Source organism: Pristis pectinata, chromosome 2 (genome assembly GCF_009764475.1).
Source record: "Pristis pectinata isolate sPriPec2 chromosome 2, sPriPec2.1.pri, whole genome shotgun sequence".
Classification (NCBI taxonomy): Eukaryota; Metazoa; Chordata; class Chondrichthyes; order Rhinopristiformes; family Pristidae; genus Pristis; species Pristis pectinata.
In genome coordinates, this window is record NC_067406.1 from 26229368 (window position 1) to 26255835 (window position 26468).

Below are 26468 nucleotides of genomic sequence, written 5' to 3' on the forward strand. Positions count from 1 at the left end.
CGTGTGTGTGTGTGACAAAGTCCAAAACTCCCAGTTCCGGAATGGTTCTTAAAGTTCAGTTCCGCAAGCCATAAGGTGAAACATGAGCAAGGGCTTCTTCAACAACCACCGTTGTCTGAAGATAAGATGTAGATGTAGAAAAACAGAGAGAGTACATACGAAATCCAAATGTTCCACGATGGAACCCAAACGACACTCCAGCGTTTACTCGGTAGTGACTTCCTCACCCCGAAAAGCATCCGAACCGTGGTCGTCCACACACAAATACCTGTTTCCTTCTGCAGGTCAGCAACAAAGTGAACTCCACCGGATTACTTCCAACTTCCATACATGGATTTCAGTGGCAAACACAGTTATTGTTTCTCATCCAACGATAGAGAAAACAAGCAGGCTGGTGTCTCTCTCCCTTCTCTCTCTCTCTCCTTCTTCTTCTTCTTACTTCTTCAACAACGTCATTACGTCCTTTATCTTCTATTGACGTAAGCACGCCCCACACACACATACACACACACTCTCTATCTTAAAGGGACTTTCACTGAGTCCGTAACACAGGAAAGTTTTGTGTTATTTCCTCCCACAGTATTTTCTGACATCAAAGCACTGATCTGCGTAAATGCTTATTATTGACAAACATAAGGAATGAAAATTGTTGGTGCACTATACTGCCTAGGTAGTTAATCTTGGTGGACTATTGAGTTGTACATGAAATGACAATTCAATCAATCATTCTCAGAATCCATTCACATTTGTCCACTCATCAACAACTGACAAGATCAGCTTTTACTGCTGGGCTTTTCAGACAGCAGTTAAAAATCAACTACATTTCTGAGGGTCTGGAATTGCAGATAGGCCAGAAAGGGTAAGAACAACCTTAGGATATTAGTGAATATATGCCATCACAGTAGTTTCCTGGGCATGATTACTGAGGCATCACTTTATAGCAGACTTGTTTAATTAATGATCCAGTGATATGAGTTCAAATCCCACCATTGCAAATGGGGAATTTAAATTCACCTAAATAAATAAATCCGTGATCCTATTATAATATATAAGCTATTAGGATAGCATGCACTCCTAAATGAGTAAAGCAAATAATGCTGGTATTCAGTTTTTAAACTTAATATTTAATTACCTGTGTAATATTCCATCACGAATTGTGCACTGATCCACTTACCAGCATGGCATACACTTTTTCAAAACTAGTTACCATGGCTACAATGCAACAGGACTCACCGATTCCCATAATGCTTGGGTCACATCCACATACATGGTGAGCCACTATTCTGGCCAATGGCACCAACTTATGTTTTTGAATTGCCTCTTCACTGGCTAATATCACTGCAGCAGCTCCATCACACACTCCCTAATGAAAATACATCAAAAACACATCAGAAATAGCAGATTTTGGTCAAACCTTATTACATCTACTCAATTTTTCTGGGTAACTACTCTTAGTCTGCTTACACCTCTATGCTTTCACTGCGTTACTTGACTCGTGAATCCAAATAAAATACATAAGCGATACCAATGACTTAATAAATGCCTCATAATAAAGAAGTTGCCATTTAGACTAGAAAGATCCTATTTTGATCCCTGATATGCCTACTATAATAGCATTTGGGCACTCCAACCAGCTTCAGCATCCCTGATTCAGGGAAGGATAGGGAAAACATGTGGGTATGAGTAAAATACATTCTCAAGTTCATTACAATGGCTGAGAGATTGAAAAGCTTGTGAATTTTATAATAAGGATAAGCAGCAGGTAAGCTGAGACAGAACCAGAGATAGGAATGTAACAGATTAAAGTGGATGTACGGGAAGAAGCTCACCTCAGGATCAAATAGAATATTTAGATTGCACACACATAAAGACAATTCACCAATTTATGATAAGTGCATCACTTGGTTCTTTTGATGTAGCAAAAACGATACGATATCTTTATTAGTCACATGTACATCGAAACATACAGTGAAATGTGTCTTTGCATAGAATGTTCTGGGGGCAGCCCACAAGTGTCGCCATGCTTCCGGCGCCAACATAGCATGCCCACAACTTCCTAACCCGTACGTCTTTGGAATGTGGGAGGAAACCGGAGCACCCAGAGGAAACCCACGCAGACACGGGGAGAACGTACAAACTCCTTGCAGACAGTGGCTGGAATTGAACCTGGGTCGCTGGCACTGCAGTAGCGTTACGCTAACCACTACACTACCATGCCTGCCAATCCCAAAGGGCAACACATGACAATGACAACGACAACATCTGATAACCATGCAAGTTCTTTTTTTGACAGCTAGATGAAACCTTGGTCAAAGAGATAGATTTTGGGAAGGATTTAGAAGCTCACATTTCCTCATGCCACAGGAAGCCATTCAGCCCATCTAGTCTATACCAGTTTGCAGAGCAAAACCATCCTCCATTTGTTTCCTTGTAACCAATTCTCATGCTACCCATTAACACCCTACTGTTCCTTTTATCATCCACCTATATTAGGGGGAATTTACAATAGCCAATTAATGTCTTTGGGATATGGAGGGAAACTGGAGCATCAGAAAGAAACTCTTGCAGTCACAAGGAGAATGTGCAAGCTCCACACAGATAGCACCCGAGATCAGAATCAAACATAGGTCACTGGAGCTCTGAGATAGCTGAAGGAACTGCCGCCCGAGTTCTTAAAAAAAGAAGGCAGAAACAGAGGGTAATTTCAGAACTGTGGGCCCTGGCAGTTGAAGGCACAGCCTAGAGCAATTAAAAATGGCAAACCATAAGAGAGCACAATTAGGGGATCACAGATGACTAGAGAAGGTTACATGGTTATGAAGCAGCAAGCCTTAGTGGGATTTCAAAGTAATGGGGAGAACTTTATAACTGAGGTATTGCCATACAAGGAGCCAACAGACGTTAGCAAGCCTCTATATGACTAGTAAGAGAGATGGGACAAAATATAATGTGGCCTGTGGAGTTTTAGACACGATCTAATTTAAGGAGTGTGAGAAAAGGGAAAACAGCCAGGAGGGCTGTACAAGAGGGCATGGCTTTAAGGTTATGGGTGGGAGGTTCAGGGGAGTTGTCAGGGTGAGGTTTTTCACCCAGAGAGTGGTTGGTGCATGGAATGCACTGCCTGGGGTGGTAGTGGAGGCAGATACATTGGACAGGTTCAAGAGTTTGTTGGATAGGCATATGGAGGAATGTGAGATAGAGGGATATGCGGGAGGAAAGGGTTAGATAGTGTGAGGGTGGTTTGATGGACAGCACAACATGGTGGGCCAAAGGGCCTGTTTTGTGCTGTATGGTTCTATGGTTAAAGCACTGAAATAGTTAAGCCAGTAATCAACAAAAGGTAAAGGATTAGGGTTTCAGCAGCATGAGTGGAATAGAGCTAGAGAAAGGAATGTAACAGATGAAAGTGGATGATTTTGGTAAAGGCTAAATGTGTGGAAAGGAACTCTTCTCATACACCAAGATTGGGAACAGTTTGGGTTACCCTTGGCAAGTGGCCAGGGTGACAGGTGGAGTTACTTGACAAGGGAATGGAGGTTAACAAGTGCAATGAATCATAATGAGCATATATATTTGTGCTTCTAGGATGGAGAAACCTAATTTAAACTGGAGAAAGAAAACTATTTGATAGCAAACTGTGTCAATACACAAACTTATTTCATGAGGAAAGCGGTTTGGAACATACCGAAGCATTTGCTGCTGTGATGGTGCCATTTTCCTTGAACACAGTTGGTAGCTTGGCCATCTGTTCTGCAGTGGTCTGTGGTCTAGGGTGCTCATCCTGTGCTAAAGATTCCTTTCCTTTCCTGGTTTTCACTTCAATGGGAGCCATCTCTTCATTGAAGTAACCGGCATCATGAGCTGGATTGCATCAACAGCAACACATTATGTATATTTTATCACAGTAAATGCACTCTCCTACTTATTTCTTGACTTTTGGTATTGCAGTTTTTTTCTAAACCTCCTTACTAACAAGCAAGAATGGATTACAAAACATTTTCAAAAGCAGACTTAAATACTACCAAAAATATATTGGGCATTAAATCATTGGAATTAGGGTTTCAGATGCTTATTGAGATCTTTGCATTGAAATGAGAGACATTCATCAATTTTTTTTTAAAGTGTGAAATCAGAGTTTGTTACTGTCTCCTGAAAAAGCAAATTGTTAAAGACTCCCCAAATAAATTATACATTTTCAATAATTCATACAAAGATAGGTTCATAATTGGACCTTTTCACAAATTCTAAAGTACCACATGAAAACCATAGTACTCATTGTTAAAATTGATTTCTCATTCAGGCTTTTAATTTTTTAAAACCCCATTTTAAACTTTACTTACAATTAACATGCTTAATTAGAACACAGAACAGTACAGCACAGAACAGGCCCTTTGGCCCACAATGTTGTGCCGACGTGGCTATTCTCTCCTATCTACAGGATGCCCATATCCCTTCATTTTCCTCTCATTCATGTGCCCATCCAAGCTCCTGTTAAAAGCCCCCAATGAATTTGCCTCCACCACCCTATCAGGCAATGCATTCCAGGCATCCAACACTCGAGTAAAAAACTTACCCCCCTCAGCCTAAACGCATGCCCTCTGGTATTGGATTGCTCAATAATGGGAAAAAGATATTGCTTGTCCACCCTGTCTATGCCCCTCATAATTTTATACACTTCCAACAGATGACCCCTCAGCCTCCGCCGCTCCAGAGAAAAGAGCCCAAGTTTATTCAGCCTCTCCTGATAGCACATGCCCTCTAATCCAGGCAGCATCCTAGTATACCTCCTCTGCACCCTCTCTAAAGCCTTGACATTCTTCCTATAGTGAGGTGACCAAAATTGCACGCAATACTCTAAATGCAGCCTAACCAGAGTTCTATAGAGATGCATCATAACTTCTTGACTCCTATACTCAATACCTCGATTAATGAAAGCAAGCATTCCATAAGCCTTCTTAACCACCCTATCTACCTGTGTAGCCACTTTCAATGAGCCATGGACTTGCACCCCAATGTCTCTCTGCTCTTCAATATTGTTAAGGGTCTTGCCCTTAAGAGTGTACTGCCTCTTGAATTATTAAAAGAAAAATACAAAGATGTACCAAGGACTGGTTTAACAGTCTCGTGACCTTCAGTTGCCTTTAGAGCTATACTTATAACTGATGCACTCAAGGGTCTAATGTTTAAGTATTTTATTTAGATTCTACTCACTAGATTCCTATTACAAAACCTGCAGAAAGATGTGTTTAATATGGTCTCAATTTACTTAACACTTAATGGTATTTGCAGTGAATTTATTTTAGTTTCAAATATTTAGTTTCCGTCATTTATAATAAAATCTCCACATAATCTAACACTCTTCCATACTCCATACTCTCCAAAGTATGTTTCAAAATATATATTCTGTATGCTAAATGCTTACCAGCTTGCCACCTCTGCTGTGACTTCAATGCATATGTATCGCATTCATCCCTGCTTATTTCATACTGATCGGCAAGATTTTCAGCTGTGAGACCCATGGGACTTTTAATGTGGAGGTCAGTCAGTCCTACCCATAAAGTGTCCTCCATCTGTAATGAAATTGGTTTAAATCTATTTCATGAAATAGTTTGATTCAAAGTTTTCTGAACGCCACTGGAGGTGAATAAGGTAAGCCCAATTTCCTGTCCCAAAGTAAATGGAAGCTACAGTCAGTCACCAGAAAGTTGGTTGTAGGCTGAAACAATGCACATCTACTTCAGTGCTTTAGACCTTAGTGTACTGCTTTGTCATTTTCAGTCAAAACATTTATTAGCTTTGCAGTGTCTCTAGTTGAGCCACCTTAGATGAATTGTTTCCAATTTAATGGCAGTACTTCATTTTCCACCTTGTACAAGGCCCAAGCCAAGATATGATTAAATATTTTCCACTCATCACTGGTTCAGCTTGAGATTTACTGGAATAGAACATTCCATTTGATATAAAACTCTGACCACAAAGCCCAGTTATTCATTTTCTCCTCTACGTGCAGTATACAGAATGCACCGCAGCAACTCAGTTTACTTTGACAGTGGTTCCATCCAGAACCTCAACCATCAAAGATAAGAGCAACAAGATCAAGATCCTAAGACTATCTAACCCCTTCCTCCCACATATCCCTCTATCTTAAATTCCTCCATATGCTTATCTAACAATTTTTTGAACTTGACCGACATATCAGCCTCCACTACCACCCCAGGCAGCGTATTCCATGCACCAACCACTCTCTGGGTGAAAAACCTCCCTCTGACGTCTCCCTTGAACTCCCCCCCCCCCCCCCCCCCCATTACCTTAAAGCCATGCCCTCTTGTATTGAGCATTGGTGCCCTGGGAAAGAGGCGCTGGCTGTCCACTCCATCTATTCCTCTTAATATTTTGTATACCTCTATCATGTCTCTCCTCATGCTCCTCCTCTCCAATGAGTAAAGCCCTAGCTCCTTTAGTCTCTCCTCATAATCCATACTCTCTAATCCAGGCAGTATCCTGGTACATCTCCTCTGCACCCTTTCCAATGCCTCCACATCCTTGCTATAATGAGGCGACCAGAACGGGACACATTACTCCAAGTGTGGTCTAACCAGAGTTTTATAAAGCTGCATCATTACTTCGCAGCTCTTAACTCGATCCCACGACTTATGAAAGCTAACATCCCATAAGCTTTCTTAACTACCCTATCCACCGGTGTGGCAACTTTCAGTGATCTGCGGACATGAACCCCCAGATCCCTCTGCTCCTCTACACTGCCCAGAATCCTGCCATTTACCTTGTACTCCGCCTTGGAGTTTGTCCTTCCAAAGTGTACCACCTCACACTTCTCTGGGTTGAACTCCATCTGCCACTTGTCAGCTCAGCTCTGCATCCTATCAATATCCCTCTGCAAGCTTCGACAGCCCTCCACACTATCCACAACACCACCAATCTTTGTGTCATCTGCAAACTTGCTAACCCACCCTTCCACCCCCTCATCCAAGTCATTAATAAATATCACGAAAAGTAGAGGTCCCAGAACCGATCCTTGTGGGACACCACTAGTCACAGCCCTCCAATCTGAATGTACTCCCTCCACCACAACCCTCTGCTTTCTACAGGCAAGCCAATTCTGAATCCTCATTTAAGCAATCCATCTTACTTCATAAAATTGCACTGGAACCTACTACATTAGGTTAGAAAATTTAATTACTTATAATTATAGAACAATATTTTTACCCAGGCAGATGAAGAATAGTTACTGGTTAGTCCAACCACCATTAACAACATTTGAAGTGCATTTTACCTTGACATCAATTCCGAACTTTATGCCAAATCGGATATTTCGAACAGCGTAAGGAGCTTGACTCATATTTTCTGATCCACCGCAAAGTACAATCTCAGCTTCTCGGAGGCAAATTTCCTGCAGCAAGATGCTTTATGTTAACATATACCATTCAGAATTTGAATTAATTTATCCAAAATGGATTGACATAGCATCAAAATAAAAGATGTGAATATGTTAACAATTCCATTGTATTTTATTCCAGTTAAGCTATCCACAGCACTACGCAGGGAAAACTACAGAGAGATAAAGCCTCCACTTGGGGCACAAGTGTTTCGAGGTTTTCCAGCCTCCACCTTCTTGATCCCAGAGAATCTCTGTTCAAACTTATTTGCATGTAGAAAAATGACAAAGATCTTCTGTAAACCAAGGCAGCAGTGCTTCAAAATGCAATTTTAAAATAACTGCTTAAAAAACCTTTGACATACAAGAATGCTAATGTAACCAGAAATGTGCAATCACAAAACAAAACTTCTAATCACAACATCAACCCACCACTTGAGTGATCTGATTCTACGAAAACAATAATCTCCTGTTCATCTGTACTTTAGAATTATGCAAGCGTTTAGTGGGTCAGATGAGGAGATATTTCCCCTGTGGGCAAGACTGGATCCAGGGTTGTAGACATAAAACAAACATTAATAAATAAAATTGGAAGTTTAGTTGTGCAGAATTTTAAGGTCATAACAATAAGTTATTAAGGTGAATAGCATGATGTATTTGAGAGAAAGCTAGATAATCTGATGAAGGAACATGAAATGGAAATGGTGTTGGGCTTAGAGACACATGTTGAAACAAACACCAGCAAAAACTTGCTGGGCTGAGAGGATTGTTTCTATTCCATTATTGTCACTTCAGCATCTCTTTTTGCACTGCTTCAGATTGCACTACAATCTTTGCACCATTCTGCTGTTTTGTGGCTTGTCATAGTAATAATAAATACAATGTATACTGTTTACCCTGTGAGCTTCATGTGAACAAGGAATTTCATTGCACCTGGTGTACATGACAATTTACTAATCTATTTAATGTAACGTCAGTCTTCCTGCTATTTGTTTGCATACTTGAGTATTTTTTCAATCCAGCAACTTGTGACCCTATTTAACTGGTTTGCAATAAGTGGAAATGTCTTATATCTATTACCAGGGGAATTTGCTGATGTAAAAGAAGCAGTCTTTAGATCAAACAGATCCTGAGCATATACATTTGACCACTAACCAATCACACTTGGCTCAATTATCTTCAGATCTCGATTCCAGATTGATTATCTTGTTTCGAAATGGAGACTGAAAGAGCTGCTGCCTTACAGCTCCAGGGGAATCTGCACGTTCTTCCTGTGACCATGTGGATCCCCTAGGCATTCTGGTTTCCTCCCATGTGCCAATGGTGTGCGGATTGGTAGGCTAACTGACCACTGTAAATTGCTTCTAGAAAGTAGCTGTGTGGTAGAATCTGGGGAATGTTGTTTGGAATGTGGGGAGATTAAAATGAGGTTAGTGTAGAATTAATATAATTGGGTACTTGATGGCCAGCACAGACTTGGTGGGCTGAAGGGCTTGTTTCTGTGCTGTATGCTCCATAACTGCAAGTTCAAAAAGAGATTTTGCAATCTTGTGAGAAATTGTTCTCATTTTCACCGATTCTGTGTCACAAAACCATTTTGCAGTCTCTTATCCCAGGTACAGTGTTAGTCTCTTATTGTCTAATAAAAGATCTATTTCCCACCATTCATTCAGTTCCTAGTCAACAGAAGTGCAAATAAGACAGTAATCAGAAACAAGGTTCTTCAGCAGTGGCAATGCAAGAGAGAAAGAAAAATCAGAAAAGTAACACTCCAGCTTTCCTACCAAGTTTGAGCAATACTGGTCCCAGTTCAACATCTTACCTTCACTGGTTAAAATCACAAAGGGAGCAAGGAATGGCCAAAATAAACTACTTCCCACACACACTCTAAGATTGTCTATAGCCTTACAAAGACTCTCATCAATGAAAATGCAGATTCAGTAATATTAGTTGTGTAAAATGCCACGATCAAATTCACTAATGCAGTGTACAGTACAACTTTTCAGTACCTGTGCTCCAGTTATAATTGACTGGAAGCCAGATCCACAAAGTCTGTTTACAGTTAAGGCCGGCACTGACATTGGAATTCCAACTTGTAGTCCAACATGTCTCGCAATGTAAACAGCATCTGGAGAACTCTTTCAAAAATAAAGGAAGATATTAATTTTACTCAGGATTGAATCCCACTAATTTTATCTAACCAAACGACAAGCAGACTCTCTGATGGAGAAGACTATACTTTGTCCAGGGAAACAAGTTGCCTGATTGGAAAAAAGATAATTCCCATCCACTACCATGTTTAACCCCTCCAACCAGCCTGAAAATCATCCTTTAAAACAACAGTAGAAAGTAGTCAATAAAATAACTAATACATCTTTTTTATAAATAGAAGAGGAAAATCTATAAATGTCGGTAGCTATAAGAAAAACCTTTTTTGCTTTTTTGATGCCAGTGTCTCAGTTTTCTACCTTGACTTTGAATGAGTTTTGAACCACTCAGGAATAGGACTTCCTAACAGTCTGCCAATCAAAATTTTGGTAAAAGTATCAGGAATGCAAAAGCTATTTTTAAATCAATATGATTTTTTTTAAAAGTGCACTTTAGACTGACCACTGTATTTTTTCTCTTGTCACATTGAGAGTCTGGCAGAGCCAGTTGTATGCTTGACTGTTAATGAAAAGTCAGTCTGAAGAAGAATAATCAGAGGAGCAAAATGAAACAAAGCATCAGCTTCAAGATTCTCCAAGCAGCTATTCTCAGGCCTCTTCTACTACCCAGCTCTTGACCCCATGATATCTCTTTGCTGGCTCTATTCTTGTTCAGTCACACAATCAAGATAAACAAACCTATATCAGAGACTGCGATGCTGGAATCTGGAGTGACAAACATTCTGCTGGAGGAACTCAGCAGTTTGAGCAGAATCTGTGGGAGGAAAGGAACTGTCGACATTTTGGGACAAAACCCTACATCAAGACTCAAGTCGGCAATTTCTTTCCTCATACAGGTGATGCTCGACCCGCTGAGTCTCTCCAGCAGTTTGTTTGTTGCTAAACAAATCTTTACATTTGACACCTTCTGCCTTCTTGTTAATGAAATATTTATCCCCTTTGTCACTTTCAACTCATATGTTCCAATATTCCTCTTTACTTTCCATAAATTCCAATTTATTCATGCTTCTGGAAATTCTGTTCCACATTTAGAATTAACTTTCTCATCATCTGCTTTGTTGACCTGATGTCAGCTTTGGCTTACAGATGCCCCTCTCATCCAAGTCAGAAGAGTCTGGGTCCATACCCCATTCTAGAGACTTGAGTACATAATATAGCTTGATTCTTGCCCAAAATGAGAAAGACAATTTACTGATAGGTAAAAGGTAAACGCATAAATTTCTTCGGTTTGATGTTGTTACATTAAAATAAGTACCAACTGAATCAGCTAAATCTGCTCATAACTGTGAGATAAATCAACTTAATAATTCACACTAACCTTATCTTAACTTGTTAAACAGTCACATATAAAAAAGGTACACATGCAAAAGACATAATTAACTAAATGAAGTCATGAGATAGAATTTTTGCACCTTTGTGTTGGTTTTGGTGTAGCATGATGAAAGACGGTGGAAGGTGAAAAGCTTGCTAATCCATCAGTTTGCCAATGTAGATCTGAATTTGTAGAAGACAACTACAGAGTAACTTGCTTTGTATCCATCTCAGAAGAGCACCACCTTCTGTATAAATGTGATAATTTTCCCCTTCTTATACCAACTGTCCTATAGCCTCTTTAGTGAGATTACCAATTGGGACAGTTTTGCATGGGGACCCATGAATTGAATTTACACTTTCAAACTTACTTTATACAGAAATAGAAATGTAGGAAAAACAGAACTCAGCCAGTCAAAGCAGCGACTCTGGAAAGAGAAACCTTTCAATATTTTGGCTCAACGATCCTTCCTCAGAACTGGTTGAAGAGTAGAGGATTTACAGTTTTAAAAATAGAGCTGGGAAGAGGAGTAGGAGTAAAACAAAATATTATATGGAGATTGGTTTAGACAGATCAGGTAATAAGGAGTATGAGTATTTACCATTAGAAAGGCATTAGAAGAAATGGGGTGAGAAATGAACATAATAATGGGAAGTGACAAGAGAGTAGTTTACCTGAAGTTGGAAAATTCACTGTTCATCCCAGAAGGTTGCATAGTGCCTAGACAGAAGATAAAATGTTGTTCTTCTAGTTTACGCTGGGCCTTGCTATGGCAGTGGAGGAAGCCACAGACAGAGAGACACACAACAGACTGCAGATTCTGGAATCTGGAGCAACAATCTGCTGGAAGAACTCAGCAGGTCAAGCAGCACCTGTGGGACAATTCCTTTCCTCCCACAGATGCTCTTGACCTGCTGAGTTCTTCTAGTTGATTGTTTGTTGCCATAGACAGACAAATTGGGATTGAGAATTAAAGTGGCATGCAACAGGAAGGTCAGGATCAATCCTGCAGAGTGATCAGCAAAGCAATCACCCAATTTGCATTTGGTTTCTCCAATAGAGAGGAGGACACATTGTTAACACAGAATGCAATTTAGTAGATTGGAAGTACAAGTGAATAGCTGCTTCACCTGATATGATTGTTTGGGTCCCTGGATAGTGGGAAGGGAGACGTGAATGGACGCTTGCATGGAAATGGTGGGTTGGGATGAAAGAGTGGACAGGGAATCATGAAGCGAGTGGTCCCTGTGAAATGTAGAAAGGGGAGGAGAGGGTAAGTGTGAATGGAGGTGGGATCACGTTGGAGCTAGCAGAATGCGAAGGCTGTTCAGGTGAAAGGCGAGTACCAGGGGAATTTAGGAATAAGAAAGCACCAATCACTTTGATGGGATTATACTATAGGCCTCCAATAGACAGCGGGAATTAGAACAGATATGTAGGCAGATTGTAGAAGGGTGTGAAAGCAATAGGGTTGTAGCAGTAGGGGATTTTAATTTGGTATGCTTGCCTTCATAGGCTGAGTCATTGAGTATAAAAGTTGGGAATCATGTTGCAGTTGTACAAAATATTGGTTTGACTGTATTTATGTACAGGTCTGGTCACCACACTACGGGAAATATATAGTAGCAATCAAGAGAATGGAGAAGAGATTTACCAGGATGTTGCCTGGAACGGAGGCCTCTAATCGGGGATGTAGCTCAGTGGGAGAGTGCAGGCTTTACTTGTATGAGGTACCAGGTTCAATCCCCGGCATCTCCACGCTGGTGACAGGAAATTTTAGGGCAGGCGTGGTAGTGAAGTAGGTTAGCGTAACACTATTACAATGCCAGCAACCCATGTTCAATCCTTGCTGCTGTCTGTAAGGAGTTTGTATGTTCTCCCTGTGTGTCTGCATGGGTTTCCTCCGGGTGCTCCGGTTTCCTTCCACATTCCAAAGACGTACAGGTTAGGAACTTGTGGGCATGCTGCGTTGGTGCCGGAAGCGTGGTGACACTTGCAGGCTGCCCCCAGAACACTCTACGCAAAAGATGCATTTCACTGTGTGTTTCAATGTACATGTGACTAATAAAGATATCTTAATTAAGGAGAGATTAGCTAAAGTAGCTTTTTTTCTCTCTGCTTTACCCCAGGGCAGGAGAATCTAGAACTAGAAGCGACAGGTCTAAGAAGAGAGGGGAGAAATTTAAAAGAGATCTGAGCAGTAAGTTTTTCCACACAGATGGTGGTGAATATTTGGACAGGTACTTGGATAGGAAAGGGGTAGAGGGATACAGGCCAAATGCAGGCAAATGGGATCAGCAGAGATAGGCATCACAGTCAGCATGGACAAGGTGGGCCCGAAGGGCCTGTTCCTTTGCTGTACCTTTCAATGATTCTATGAACTCTCTTTCTTCTGTCCCAGGGAGAGAGCAGATAGAATCAGATGTACAGGAAATAGAGGAAATACAGTTGAGTGCTCCATTCGAAGGAGGAACGGAGGGCCCTTAGACTTTTCTATTGTGCAGTGGAGGTGTAAAACGATTGAACATCCATGGTGATGCAATTTTTTTTTTACAGTCAGAGGGTAGTCCAACATACTGACAACCCTGGTTGAATTTGAAACCAGATCCCAAAAGGTAACATAAAATTCACCAACCTACTGTAATATCTAATTGATAAATATATATTTTATTTATCTGTTTATCTGTTCCAGATTAGTAATCTTAGCCAAAACAGTAGTGGGAATATTATTAAAGCTACACTAACATAATAGTTAAGTTACTGGACAGTGTCAGGATCCTAGACTACTTTAGCTAGAAACATGTTTGATGAACTCTGTCTATACCTTTAGCTGCCTTGGTGAAGCAGCCAGCATAATCAAAGACCCCACCCACTCTCTTCTCCCCTCTCCCAATAGGCAGAAGAAACAGGAACCTGAGGGCACATACCACCAGGCTTAAGGACAGCTTCTATCCCACCATGATAAGACTATTGAACAGTTCTCTTATATGATGAGATGGACTCTTGACCTCACAATCTACCTTGTTATGACCTGGCACTTATTGTCTACCTGAAATGCACTTCCCTGTAGCTGTGACACTTTGCTCTGTACTCTGTTATTGTTTTTACCCTGTACTACCTCAATGCACTGTGTAATGAATTGATCTGTACAAACGGTATGCAAGACAAGCTTTTCACTGTACCTTGGTACAAGTGACAATAATAAACCAATACCAATATCCTTTGGGAATGGAAATGTGCCTAATTTATCAGGTCTGGCCTGCATACAACTCCAAACCCATTAATATGATTGAAATGAGGAAGCAGTTAACAGTCAATGAAAAGAGTGGAAAATAAATGCCAGCCTTGTCAATGACATTCACAATCCATGGAAAAAAAGTCCTCTTTCAATGTGTCTGTTATAACTTACAATTCTTACCAAGTGATACCTGCTGTAGCACATCTACACAAGGGCATCAACGTGATGGAGCTCAGTTAACACCCTGCCTTTTTATTTCTCATATATTAATACCATACCTTAATATGTTGCTCAGTAATGTCCCAAAGCACTTCACATACAATGAATTATGTTTAATTAACTGATGTGAGCTCTCTAAGATTGAACAGACTGCTGCTGCTCACATTCAAGTGCACACAGTCAGAATTCTACTACACTAAGCATCAACCATGAAACTGTAGTTTTCTAGAGAAGAAAGTGGTGACAAAATGTAGCTAAACTAAATGATTTAACACTGAAAGTAACACATTCACCTGATTAGCACACCTCATTAATAAAAACTTGGCTATTAGCTCCCACTCAACAAAGCAAAATGCAAAAGTAACCTTTGGGATGTAGGTTTTCAACTAAGTCTGAGAATTAGTGAACTCACTTTAAAGCTATTTATTTTTTTGTGACCAAGTAAAAATATTAATAGAACCATAGAACAATACAGCACAATACAGGCCCTTCAGCCCACCATGTTGTGCCGACCTTTAAACCATGCCTAAGACTATCTAACCCCTTCCTCCCACATATCCCCCTATTTTAAATTCCTCCACATGCTTATCTAACAATCTCTTGAACTTGACCAACGTATCTACCTCTTGAAATTATGCCAATGTTTTCCTTTGGATGACTATACTACCTTTCAGATAGTAACACTTTACTCTGTATTGTCATTGTTTCTACCAGTACTACATCAATGCACTCTGTACTAACTCAATGTAACTGCACTGTGTAATGAATTGACCTGTATGATTGGTTTGCAAGACAAGTTTCTCACTGTACCTTGGTACAAGTGACAATAATAAACCAATACCAATGGTTGCAGGGGTCCTACACTGGTACAGAACGGTTTGAAACACTGGCTTAGAAGACAATAGCAGCTGCAATGTTCATAGATTCAGATTCTACAACATACTAACCTGCATTACACTGCCAACAACAATGCTGTCCACCAGTTCATGGCTGACCCGCCCAGCAGCTAATGCAGCCTTTGCAGCATGTGTAGCTAAATATGTGGCACTGTAGTCCTTTAGCTTTCCTCCATAGGTACCAAAAGGAGTCCGCTTGGCAGCAACAATAAATATACCTTTAAAAAAAATGCAAAAAAACTTGTTCCACTTTACTATGTACTGGAGACTCATCCAAAATTTTGCAGTAGTAATCTAACAACTATAAGAAGCATTCATGAATAATTATGTCATCATCAGAATTTCAATAAAGCATGTGGATGCACCATATCCCTGATAAATAGCTTACAATAAATCTGGAAATGCACATTTTTCTATTCATTTACAGAATACGTGTTTTGCTGCCAACAATCCGGTATTTTCATGGTCACCATTACTGGTGCTAACATTTTACTATGAATCAATTGACTGAATTTAAATTATCAGAAGCAGTAGGAGGCCATTTGGGCTTTACGTCTGCTCCACCATTCAACTCTAACCTAGCCCTACCTTCCTGCCAACCCTATATCTTCTGGTTCCCCTAAAATCCAATAACCCATGAGCCTCTGATTTGTGACTGAGACTCCACAGCCCTCTTGGGAATAGAATTCCAAAGATTCATTATCCTCCAGGTGAATAAATTTCTTCTCATTGTAGTGCTGAGTGGCCAGTACTTTGACACTGTGACCCCTGGTTCTAAAGACCTCTGCTAGCAGAAATATCATTCCTTCATCTACCTTGTCAGTTCCATAGAATTTTGTATATTTCAATTAGATCACTTCTCATTCTTCTAAATTAAAGAGAATATAGGGCTAACCTGCTTAATCTCTTCTCACAATTCAACAATACCCCCCAACCATGCACTCCCCCACCCCCCCCCACCCCCCATCCCTGCATCCCCACCACCCCCATCCCAACAACCAATCTGGTAAATTTGGAACTTAATTCCCCAGCTGCCCTATTCAGATCTGAATTCATTAGATAATATCTCAGAATTGCTAATCCAGTAACAAACCCATTAAACCACCATACCCAATGCAGACAGCATGAGTTAATGTTTCATCTATAAAAAGGCACCCTCATTAAGGCCACTGCTAAAGTGTGCACTGGAGGGTCAGTTTATAATGGAGCATAAATTCCTGTTTTGAGTTTCACATCTGCATAAGTATGGGTTCCATCAGTTGTAAGTCTATTTGTGATTATTTCTCAACACCATCAACTGTTCATTGATCCACTCTGGCTCCTAGTGCTTTGGCAGCTCAATTTTAAAGTGCTCATCTTTCAAATCCCTCCATGACCTTGCCCTCCAAACCTCCCAAATCTCTGCACTTCTTTTGATTCCTGCCTCCTGTTTCTTTGACAAAGCTTTTGCTTAGCTGTCTTAAAATCTCAGGCTGTTCAGTGTCAAATTTGTTGAGAATTGCTTCTGTGAAGCATCTTGAAAAATTTTACAGCATTGAAGTACTGCATAAGTGCAAGCTAGAGGAATGACCAAAGACCATATCTTATGGCAACCGGAACTTCACAGCTACTAAACACTGCTGACAGCTGTTTGAAAACAAAAGTTTGTGAATGTTCTGCAACAGGTGATACATGTGCATCAGTTACACTGAGAGAGGAGCTGAAATGAAAGGCTGGATTTTAGCTGGTAATGCTGCCAACATAAGTTTTGATGCCATTTCAAATGATGCCTTGCTGATATTTACTGTTTTACTTCTAATATTAGTTACATAACTTTAACATTTATACACAGACATTATACATAGAGGATAACAGTAACAGTAGCTCAATTTACCACAAGTCTAAAGCAGTTGGTTTTAATATCTCACTTTTTGTCAGCTACACACAGAAACAAATGCAAAATTTAAAAAAAACGAGAACAAACACTTTTGCTTCATGTCAATTATTTGTAAAAGGATTGGAAAATGGAGATAAAAAGAACTAGATATTCTTTGACACCTGGACAAGCTTATTAAATTGGCCAAGGAATATTTTGCACAAGGGCCCACCACTGCAAAACTGATGGCTCACAAGGCCCAAGACTAGAGTAGACCTTATGCATTTAATGTTTGTTACAGCCTTGCATTATCAGAGTGAATGGAAAAATCCAGGTAGATTGCAGATCCAATTTGCAGGGAGCAGGTCATCTGTTGATGGGCACAGTAGTAAATCATGACTCCAATGGAGACAAGAGTGGCTGTAATTGGCTGTTTGGGGACGGTGGGTAGGGGGAACATGGGGGATGGGTTCAGTCTGTCTGACGCAGAGCTCTCACCAGTTAACTTAAAGAGGACCTATCTAAATGAGGGTACAGCATCAGACTCCATAACCTGGTACCTGCTGATGAGGAAACAAGTTTTTAGATAATGAAGGCCTGTTTCTGCATGAGTGCCCCATGCTCTGTTATTGGACATCCAACCATCTCAGTGCTATATATGCCAGACACACAAAGAATCTGGAAAGGAAAAAAATCTAGGCTTTGCAATCCACATGGTAAGCCCTAGGTTTTCTTCTACTACAGTTTTTTATCCATAGATATTGTACCAAGTAGCACACACAAACATTGCTATAATTTCTAGACCATCAACTTTTAAGGTGCTGAGAATAGAGGGGAGGACAGAATAAAACAAAGTCTGCAAGGAAGTGGAAGACAGGAGTGGGTGGTAATGGGACATGCAAAGAAACAAAAGAATAGATATGGAGAAGGTGTAAATGATAATAGCAGGATTATTTTCTAAAATTGTTGAGGAACAATTTGATTATCAAGAATTTAAACTCATGGTGTGCAATGCAGTAGTAACCCGAACTATTGTGTTTTGGAGACTCAAAACACTTACATTACCTCTATAAATTGGAGAAGTACCACAAATGTTATCTTCACAAAATTATCAAAATTCGTTGACAAATGAGGCAAACAAATATCAGTATTCTCTCCCATGCCAATATTCCCAGCAATGAAGATCTGATTCCACTCAATCAAAATTTGCATGTCTAACTCTAGATTCCTGAAACAAGTACTCTGCTTCAAGCTTCATTATGCTAAGAGATTTGGCAGAGAAAATGCTTTCATGTTGTTCCCAGATCTTCCTTGAAAACATTTTACATTCTGATTCATGGGAATTCCATGGTCATTTAAAATAGAGAAAAGGAGCATTCAGGAAAGTTCTAGCACCTCAACTCTCTGAGGCAAGAGCACATGAAGGTTGTGTGCAAACAACAGCAGTAACATATAATATCCCAAACAACTCACCCTCCTGCCCTGACAGTTTCACCAGTGGAGGACACTTTAGCCACCTCAAAATAAAACACATTGTGGGCAGTACAGTGGTGCAGCAGGTAATGGTGCTGCCACACAGCTCCAGCAGGTTCAATCTCAATTTACGGTGCTGTCCCTGTGGAGTTTGTATGTTTTCCCTGGACCTTATAGATTTTCCCTATGTGCTTCAGTTTCCTCTCACATCCGGAAGATGTGGCAGCGGGTTAATTGGATACCGTAGATTACTCCTTATATATGTGGATGGTCCTTATATATCAGGGGGAGTTAATGGGCTTGTGGGAGGGAAAAGATTACAGGGAGGTCACTGGGACAAGGGAACTGATGCAATTGCTCTGAGAGCCAGCACAGATTTAATGGGCCAAATGGCCTCCTTCTATGTCATAAGGAACTACATAAATGGATTGGAAGCAAGTCAGCCTTGATCCTGATCAACTGCTTAAGCTGCTACTAAACCATAGGTAGTACAAGTACACTGCTATTTCAACAGGACAGTGTATTTGGTAAATAGAGGAGTTGTTGGTAGTGACTGAGGTGTAAATAATACTGAAAAGAATTTTGATCTCAGCAGAGCAAAAAAAGAGATAACAAATCAAACTGAAACGTTAATTCAGTTTTGCTCACACCACAGGTGCAGCTAGATCCGTTGACTTCTTTCCCCAAAATATTCTATTTCCGCTCTGCCCAAATTTGACTTGTTCTCTTGATGTAAAGAGTTAGCGTACTTTTCTGATAAGCATCCTTAAAAAAGATTACAACTCCTTCAAAATTTCTTTCCAAAATTTAAGTTGATGAATACATTTGAGAAGATGCTACATAATAGGCTCATTCTCAAGACTGAAGGGGCCAAGGCAATATAAACTAGAGAGCAAGAACAGAAAGGTCAGTGATAGATGTACATAGTCTGTTGGAAGTGGAATGGTTCCCTTGCATGATCAGATGGACTCTTGACCTCACAATCTACCTAGTTATGACCTGGCACCTTATTGTCTACCTGCAATGTACTTCCCTGTAGCTTTGGCACTTTACTCTGTATTCTGTTATTGTTTTTACCCTATACTACCTCAATGCACTGTGTAATGAATTAATCTGTACAAACGGTATGCACGACAATTTTTCACTGTACCTCAGTACAAGGGACAATAATAAACCAATACCAAATTAAGAAAATAGTTTCTTAATCTGTCCAGACTTTACAAATAGAAGCCTAGAATACAAAAACAAGGAAGTTAAGGTGACCACTTGTAAAACATCTGGTTGACCATCTGGGCCCTAAACTGTAGAAAAGATGTGATGCCATGTAGAGGGTACAGAAGAGATTTATCAAGAAACTTCAGGGAAGAAGGACTTTAGTTATGTGGTAAGACCAGGAAAGCTGGAGTTGTTCTCCTTAGAACAGAGCAGGTTGCAAGGGGATCTGCTGGTGTTTAAAAATCATGAAGCGTAGATTGAGGGAAACCATTCCCATTGGTGAAGGGGTCAAGAATTAGGTGACAAAGAATGAAGATAATTGGCAAATGAAGCAAAAGTGACCTGCAGATTTTTCCCCCTTTTTCTTTGTACTGTAGGTGGTTCAGGACAGGGTGGCAGTGGAGCTGAATAAGGAAAATAACATGCTGATACATGGGGGAAAGGCAGGCGAACTGGACTGGCTAAATTCTTCTTCTCGTAGACAAAACTAAAACATTGCTTTCTCTGTCCACAGATTTTGCCTCACCGAAGTATTTCCAGAAGTTTCTATTTTAAAATTGAAAAACAATAGACTTTGGAAATCTGATATTAAAACAGAAATTGCTGAGAATACTCAACGTCAGGCAGTACTTGTAGAGGAAGAAGCAGAGAGAAAGCAGGAGCAGAGAAACAAATTCTATTTCATCTCTATCCACATATGCTGCCTGATTTATTGAGTATATCCAGAATTTTTGTTTTTTTTCAGATTCCCAAACATCACAATTTTTTTTCTAATTATTCTGTTAAAGAACTTTAAGTTTTAGTAAAACTCAGTAAAGTCCTTGCTGACCACCCGTTTGGCTTAACACGTTCTCTCGTGACATACACAGTCCAATCTTCCTTCCTTCAATGAGTCACTCTGTCCACCCACACCACCTTAAGACGAGACTCCTAATATCCCCTATCTGCCAAACTGTCAACAGTATCAGAATTTCCGCAAACTGAATCAGGTTATAATTTCCATCCACCGCACAGAAGTTTGAATAGAGACCAGAACAAAACAGTTTAAAGTACAAGGTTTACACCCAGTGTTAACTTAACTCCGCCAAATGTTGTTCCAACTACTAGTTTATACAATAATGAAGAGTAGGTTATCTTGCTTATTCAACACCGAAGAAGTACATAAAGGTTAGAAAGAACATTTAGAGAGAGGGAGCAGTTGACAAACCTCTGAGCAGAGACATAGTCCAAATGCGTCTGCTGATCTCACTACCGCTCTCAGCTCAGGCTTCACATCAAGCTCTCCATTCCGGACTCAACATTCAATTCAACTTCTCACTCTCATTTTCAAATACCCCATTGCAGTGCAAAACAACATAGAAGATTTATAAACAGTAAATTAATGTTGTTGCAGAAGTCCGTTGAATAATTCAATTAATTTATGAGAAATGAAGTAAATGTTTTGACGAAAGTTCTGAGCAGATTGTAAATGATTATCTGCACCTGCGGATTGTGATTGACAACGCATCCGCCCTCCGTAAACCTGCCTGGGTATTGATTGACACTCGTGGAAACCAATAGATAGCGGCCTAAAGGGAGGGTCTTGTACGTCTGTCCCTCTGCACGCATGCGCGCGATTCAGCAGGGAGGCGGATGGTTTAGCGGCGGGGTCGGTGAGGTGATGGTGGTTGTACTTCGGAATTTTTAAATGTGGGTCAGTACCTGAGAGGAGCTCAGTCAAAGCTTCTCAATGAAGAAATGGATTCATACTGAAAAGGATCAGTCCCGATCTGGGGAGTTGATTGAAGGAGGTTAGAATCCTTGCCCAGGTGAACGTGGTCATTTTCCTTATATGATCGGGCCCCGTGTCGGGGAGCCTGAGATGATTCAATTCACTTCTGGCGATGGGACATGTGTGTTCAGTTTCTGCAAGTCTTTGCTTTAACTGACATCCTTTCTTTATCATTGCTAATTAGCTTTCACGTTTTACATTAGAAACTTTACACTAGTTTGGGGGAGGGAGGGAGGGAGGGGGGAACGACCAGATCTCTGGGACGTGTGTAAAGCGCCAGCTTCTGGGTTTGTGCACTGTGTTTCTTTGCAAAGGACCATGGTCTCTGGCCTTTACAAGCAAGGTGCATTCATTTGTTAATGAACTTCTCTCTAAATGAAATCTTTATCCGTTCTTTTAATTTAAAATTATCTATATTTTGACAGGGCATTGTTTTAATTAGTACGGAAAGGGAGAGTAGCTGTTAGGGTATTTTATGTTTATCTTTAAACAAGGTAGGTGTGTTAACCTGTGCAAATGGTCAATGATGACTAGCCCACTGCGCAATCTGAGTTCCAGAATGAACTTTACTGATGGAATCAGTGCTGGAAAGAAGTCTGAGGCCATGCAATGAAACATATGAGGCTAAACGTAAAACATGCAGATATTGGAAATCTGGCATAAATACAGAAAGTGCTGGCAGTATTCAGCAGCTCAGTTGAGATTGATAACAGTTCGAAAGAATTAGGAAAAGTTTGAAACTGAATGTGTTCTAAAGTTGCAGAGGAGGGGAAGAGTAGAAAAAACAAGGAGAATGCCTGTGATGGAGTGGGATGAGGAAAAGAGGGCACGATAGAGGGTGTGGTGGCGGTGTTGCCATCTGCGTGATTGCTGGAGTCTTGTCAATTGCAGCTGATCTGTTTGGAGGAGGCGGACATAGATGATGAATAAGGACAGATAAGAAAGGGAAAGGGATGCTGGTCCCTTGTAATGCAAAACACTAGTTGATGGAAATTTGTAATACCCAGCAGGCCAGGCAGCATCCATGGAGGGAGGAAAGACTGAGTTAGCGTTATAAATTGATAGTTCCGAGATGCACTGCAAAGGCTGAAATTGTTGAATTGACTGTTCAGTCCTGAGGGCTGTAATGTGGATAGGTAGAAAATAAGGTGCTGTTCATCAAGCTTGCAATGGATTTAATGCACTTGTACTTCCAATTTAGTGGATTGCATTTGGTGCTCACAATGCGCTCTCTATAATGGAGAAACCAAATGAGGCCTGAGAACGTAATACATCCAGCTCTTTAAGCCCGCTCTGCTGATCGTGACTGATCTACCTCTGCTCCATTTTCATGTACTATCCTCATATTCCTTGATTTCCTTAATATTCAGAAATCTGTTGTTTTGAATGAACTCAATGACTGAGCTACCACAGCTCACTGGATTAGAGATTTCCAAACATTTACCACCCTCTGGGTAAAGAAATTTTGCCAATCCTAGATGACCTTTACCTTATTCTGAGACCTATTCCTAACTCTTTACTCACACAAGAGACTGCAGATGCTGGAATATGGAGCAACAAACAGTCTGCTGGAGGAACTCAGCAGCATCTGTGGGAGGAAAGAAATTGTCGATATCTCGGGTCGAAACCCTGAGTTTCCTCCAGCAGATTGTTGCTCCTAGCTCTATGCTCCTCAGCCAGTGGCAACATCCTTCCTGCATCCAACCCTGTCAAACTGTAAGAATTTTTTAAATTTCGATGAGTGAGTGGAAGAATCTTGATAATTGTAGGTGATCAGTCTGGAGCACGTGGATATAGAAGGAGGCATAGACTTGGAAAAAATAAGGGCATTGCTTACCCTATCTCTCCTACATGAAGAGCCAACTTGAAATCACAGAAGTGACTCTCATGAATCTTATGAATCTTTGCACCCCCGTCTATAGCAAATATTTAATTCTCTTACGTAATGAATCAAAATCATAGACACCATGTCTCACTGTGGCCCTTTAAAATTGCTTTAAAACATCTTTACTCCAACATGTAGGCCAACATACTATTCAACTTCCTAATAGAAACACAAAACCTACAGCACAATTCAGGCCTTTCAGCCCATAAAGCTGTGTCGAACAAGTCCCTACCTTAGAAATTACTAGGCTTACCCATAGCCCTCTATTTTTCCAAGCTCCATGTACCTATCCAAAAGACCCTATCGTATCCGCCTCCACCGTTGCCGGCAGCCCAGTCCACGCACTCATCACTCTCTAAGTAAAAAAAAAACTTACCCCTGACATCTCCTCTATACCTACTCCCCAGCACCTTAAACCTATGTCCTCTTGTAGCAACCATTTCAGCCCTGGGAAAAAGCCTCTGACTATCCACACAATCAATGCCTCTCATCATCTTATACACCTCTATCAGATACCCCCTCATCCTCCGTCGCTCCAAGGAGAAAAGGCCAAGTTCCCTCAACATGTTTTCATAAGGCATGCTTCCCAATCCAGGCAGCATTCTTGTAAACCTCCTCTGCACCCTTTCTATGGCTTCCAATTTCTTCCTGTAGTGAGGTGACCAGAACTGAGCACAGTACTCCAAGTGGGGTCTGACCAGGGTCCTATATACCTGCAACATTACCTCTCCGCTCCTAAATTCAATTCCACGATTGATGAAGGACAATACACCATATGCCTTCTTAACCACAGAGTCAACCTGTGCAGCTGCTTTGAGTGTCCTATTGTCTTGAACTCCAAGATCCCTCTGATCCTCCACACTGCCAAGAGTCCTACCATTAATACTATATTCTGCCATCATATTTGACCTACCAAAATGAACCACTTCACACTTATCTGGGTTGAACTCCATCTGCCACTTCTCAGCCCAGTTTTGCATCCTATCTATGTCCTGCTGTAACCTCAGACAGCCCTCCACACTATCCACAACACCTCCAACCTTTGCGTCATCAGCATACCTACTAACTGCTTGCTATTCCTGCATGTTAACTTTCAGTGATATCTATGACAACACCCAGGTCTCTTCTGAACATTGGAATTTCCCAATCTCTTGCCATTTTAAAAAGAAATTTTCTCCGTTTTGTGCATCAGATTGGATGAGTTGCATTTTTCCACTTTATATTTCATTTGCCTTTTTATTGATAGAGAATCAGCAAGGTTGTGGAGGGTGAAATTGGGTGATTGCCGAACATCTCCATTCAGTCAGCAAGGGTGCCCCTGAGCTTTCAGTTACCTGTCACTTTCATTCTTCAACCCACTTCCATCTGAGGTCTTTGGCCTCTTGCAGCGCTACAACTACATTGTTTTATATTTCACAATTCCATCGTTTTTTTAATTTGTCCTAATTCGCTTCCTTTTAGACCTTTTTCAGATAGTCACCACGTCACTCAGCTGGCACCACCACCTTTTGTGTCATTCAATCAAGACGTGCCCTCCACCAATCACAGATGCTTTCTTTGTTCTCTCTACCTTTCTCTGCAACTTAAAACGTGTTTTGATTTTTGGTTCTGATGCAAGGACATCAAACAAACTCTCTTCACAAGTACTACCTGACGTGCGGTATTTCCAGCATTTTCTGTTTTTTATATTGGACAGAAAGATGGATCTAGTGAACAGGGCTTTAGGGCTGTACATCAAGGAGAACCACGTATTATGTATAAAAAATAGTTTCAGTAAAATTTCCAAATTTTTATGCCATTGGAAAAACAAAAATGGCACCTTGTGAGCAGAGGGCCCATATTGGGGTTTTCATAGAGTTATAGAACAGTACAGCACAATACAGACCCTTCAGCCCACAATGTTGTGCTGAGCTTTAAACCTCGCCTAAGACTATCTAACCTCTTCCTCCCACATATCCCTCTATTTGAAATTCCTCCATATGCTTATCTCTTGAATTTGACCAATGTTTTGTTTTGCATATTTCTCCTAGTAAGTGTGTCTGCCATTGTGCATATGGATTTCAAATGTATTTAAAATGTTGGTAAGAACACCAATAGAAAGCATCCTATCAGGATGCATCACGGTTTGGTATGGCAATTGCTCTGCCCGAGACCGCAAGAAACTGCAGAGAGTTGTGGACACAGCTCAGCACATCATGGAAACCAGCCTCCCCCCTGTGGACTCTGTCTACACTTCTCGCTGCCTTGATAAAACAGCTAATGTAATTAAAGACCCCACCCACCCTGGACATTCTCTCTTCTCCCACCTCCCATCAGGCAGAAGATACAAAAGCCTGAAAGTACGTACCACCAGGCTCAAGGACAGCTTCTATCCCATCGTTAAACCCCTTGCACAATAAGATGCACTCTTATCTCACAATCTACCTCGTCATGGCCTTGCACCTTATTGTCTGGCTGCACTGCATTTTCTCTGTAACTCTAACACTTTATACACTCGGTACATGTGACAATAACAAACTTTAACAATTTAATTTACAAAAATATTGGGTGGCGACAGGGAGTTAGTTTATTTCTGATGATCATCCTCCAAATTTCCTGTTCATGATGAGTGGAAAAACGTTGAATGACGTGGACACATCACTGGCACTTCGAACAGAACCCCAGCTTGCGCAGTGTTTTGGGGTTGAGGAGTGGAGCTCCATCTCCACCTCATAATTTTTTTTCACTTCTGAATCTGAAAATTCATGATATTCATTTGCTCTCTATATTCTGGCTCTTCAGCCCGTTGGTGATCCCTAAAAATCAGCACTGAAAGCTGGCAATCAAAATCAAAAAAACATATGATGGAAATTTAAAATGAAAACAGAAAATACTTACCAGTTCTGCTGATAGGTCTTCCAGCTGAAAGGTTAACTCTGCTTCTTCTACAGATGCTGACTGAATGTTGATGGCCTGGTTGATGAGGATTTGAGTGTGTACAACAGATAGAAACCTGAATATGCGCTTTGCAGCAGATAATACGGGTTTTCATCAGTAGGAACCT

At 40.7% G+C, this 26468-nt stretch overlaps 1 protein-coding gene, 1 long non-coding RNA gene and 1 other non-coding gene across 3 annotated transcripts in view; 2 read left to right on the forward strand and 1 right to left on the reverse strand.

The window, feature by feature from the left end:
• Window positions 1-21262, reverse strand: part of acaa2 (acetyl-CoA acyltransferase 2) — a 31385-nt gene extending 10123 nt beyond the window's left edge. Inside the window, exons 1-7 of the mRNA XM_052045048.1 lie at window positions 20977-21262; window positions 15278-15444; window positions 9403-9531; window positions 7292-7408; window positions 5423-5570; window positions 3686-3861; window positions 1234-1363 (exon numbers count right to left, since the gene is read on the reverse strand). Of these exons, the coding sequence (XP_051901008.1) occupies window positions 1234-1363; window positions 3686-3861; window positions 5423-5570; window positions 7292-7408; window positions 9403-9531; window positions 15278-15444; window positions 20977-20992 (883 nt within the window). The 5' untranslated portion in view covers window positions 20993-21262. The remainder of the gene's footprint in view (window positions 1-1233; window positions 1364-3685; window positions 3862-5422; window positions 5571-7291; window positions 7409-9402; window positions 9532-15277; window positions 15445-20976) is intronic.
• Window positions 21263-21389: 127 nt separating this feature from the next.
• LOC127567356 (uncharacterized) overlaps window positions 21390-26468 on the forward strand; it is a 42480-nt gene continuing 37401 nt past the window's right edge. The window contains exon 1 of the long non-coding RNA XR_007955865.1: window positions 21390-21577. This is a non-coding gene — a long non-coding RNA (uncharacterized LOC127567356). The remainder of the gene's footprint in view (window positions 21578-26468) is intronic.
• On the forward strand, window positions 22058-22145 carry LOC127567593 (small Cajal body-specific RNA 18). Its single transcript, XR_007955931.1, has one exon. It is a non-coding gene; the product is annotated as a small Cajal body-specific RNA 18 (non-coding RNA).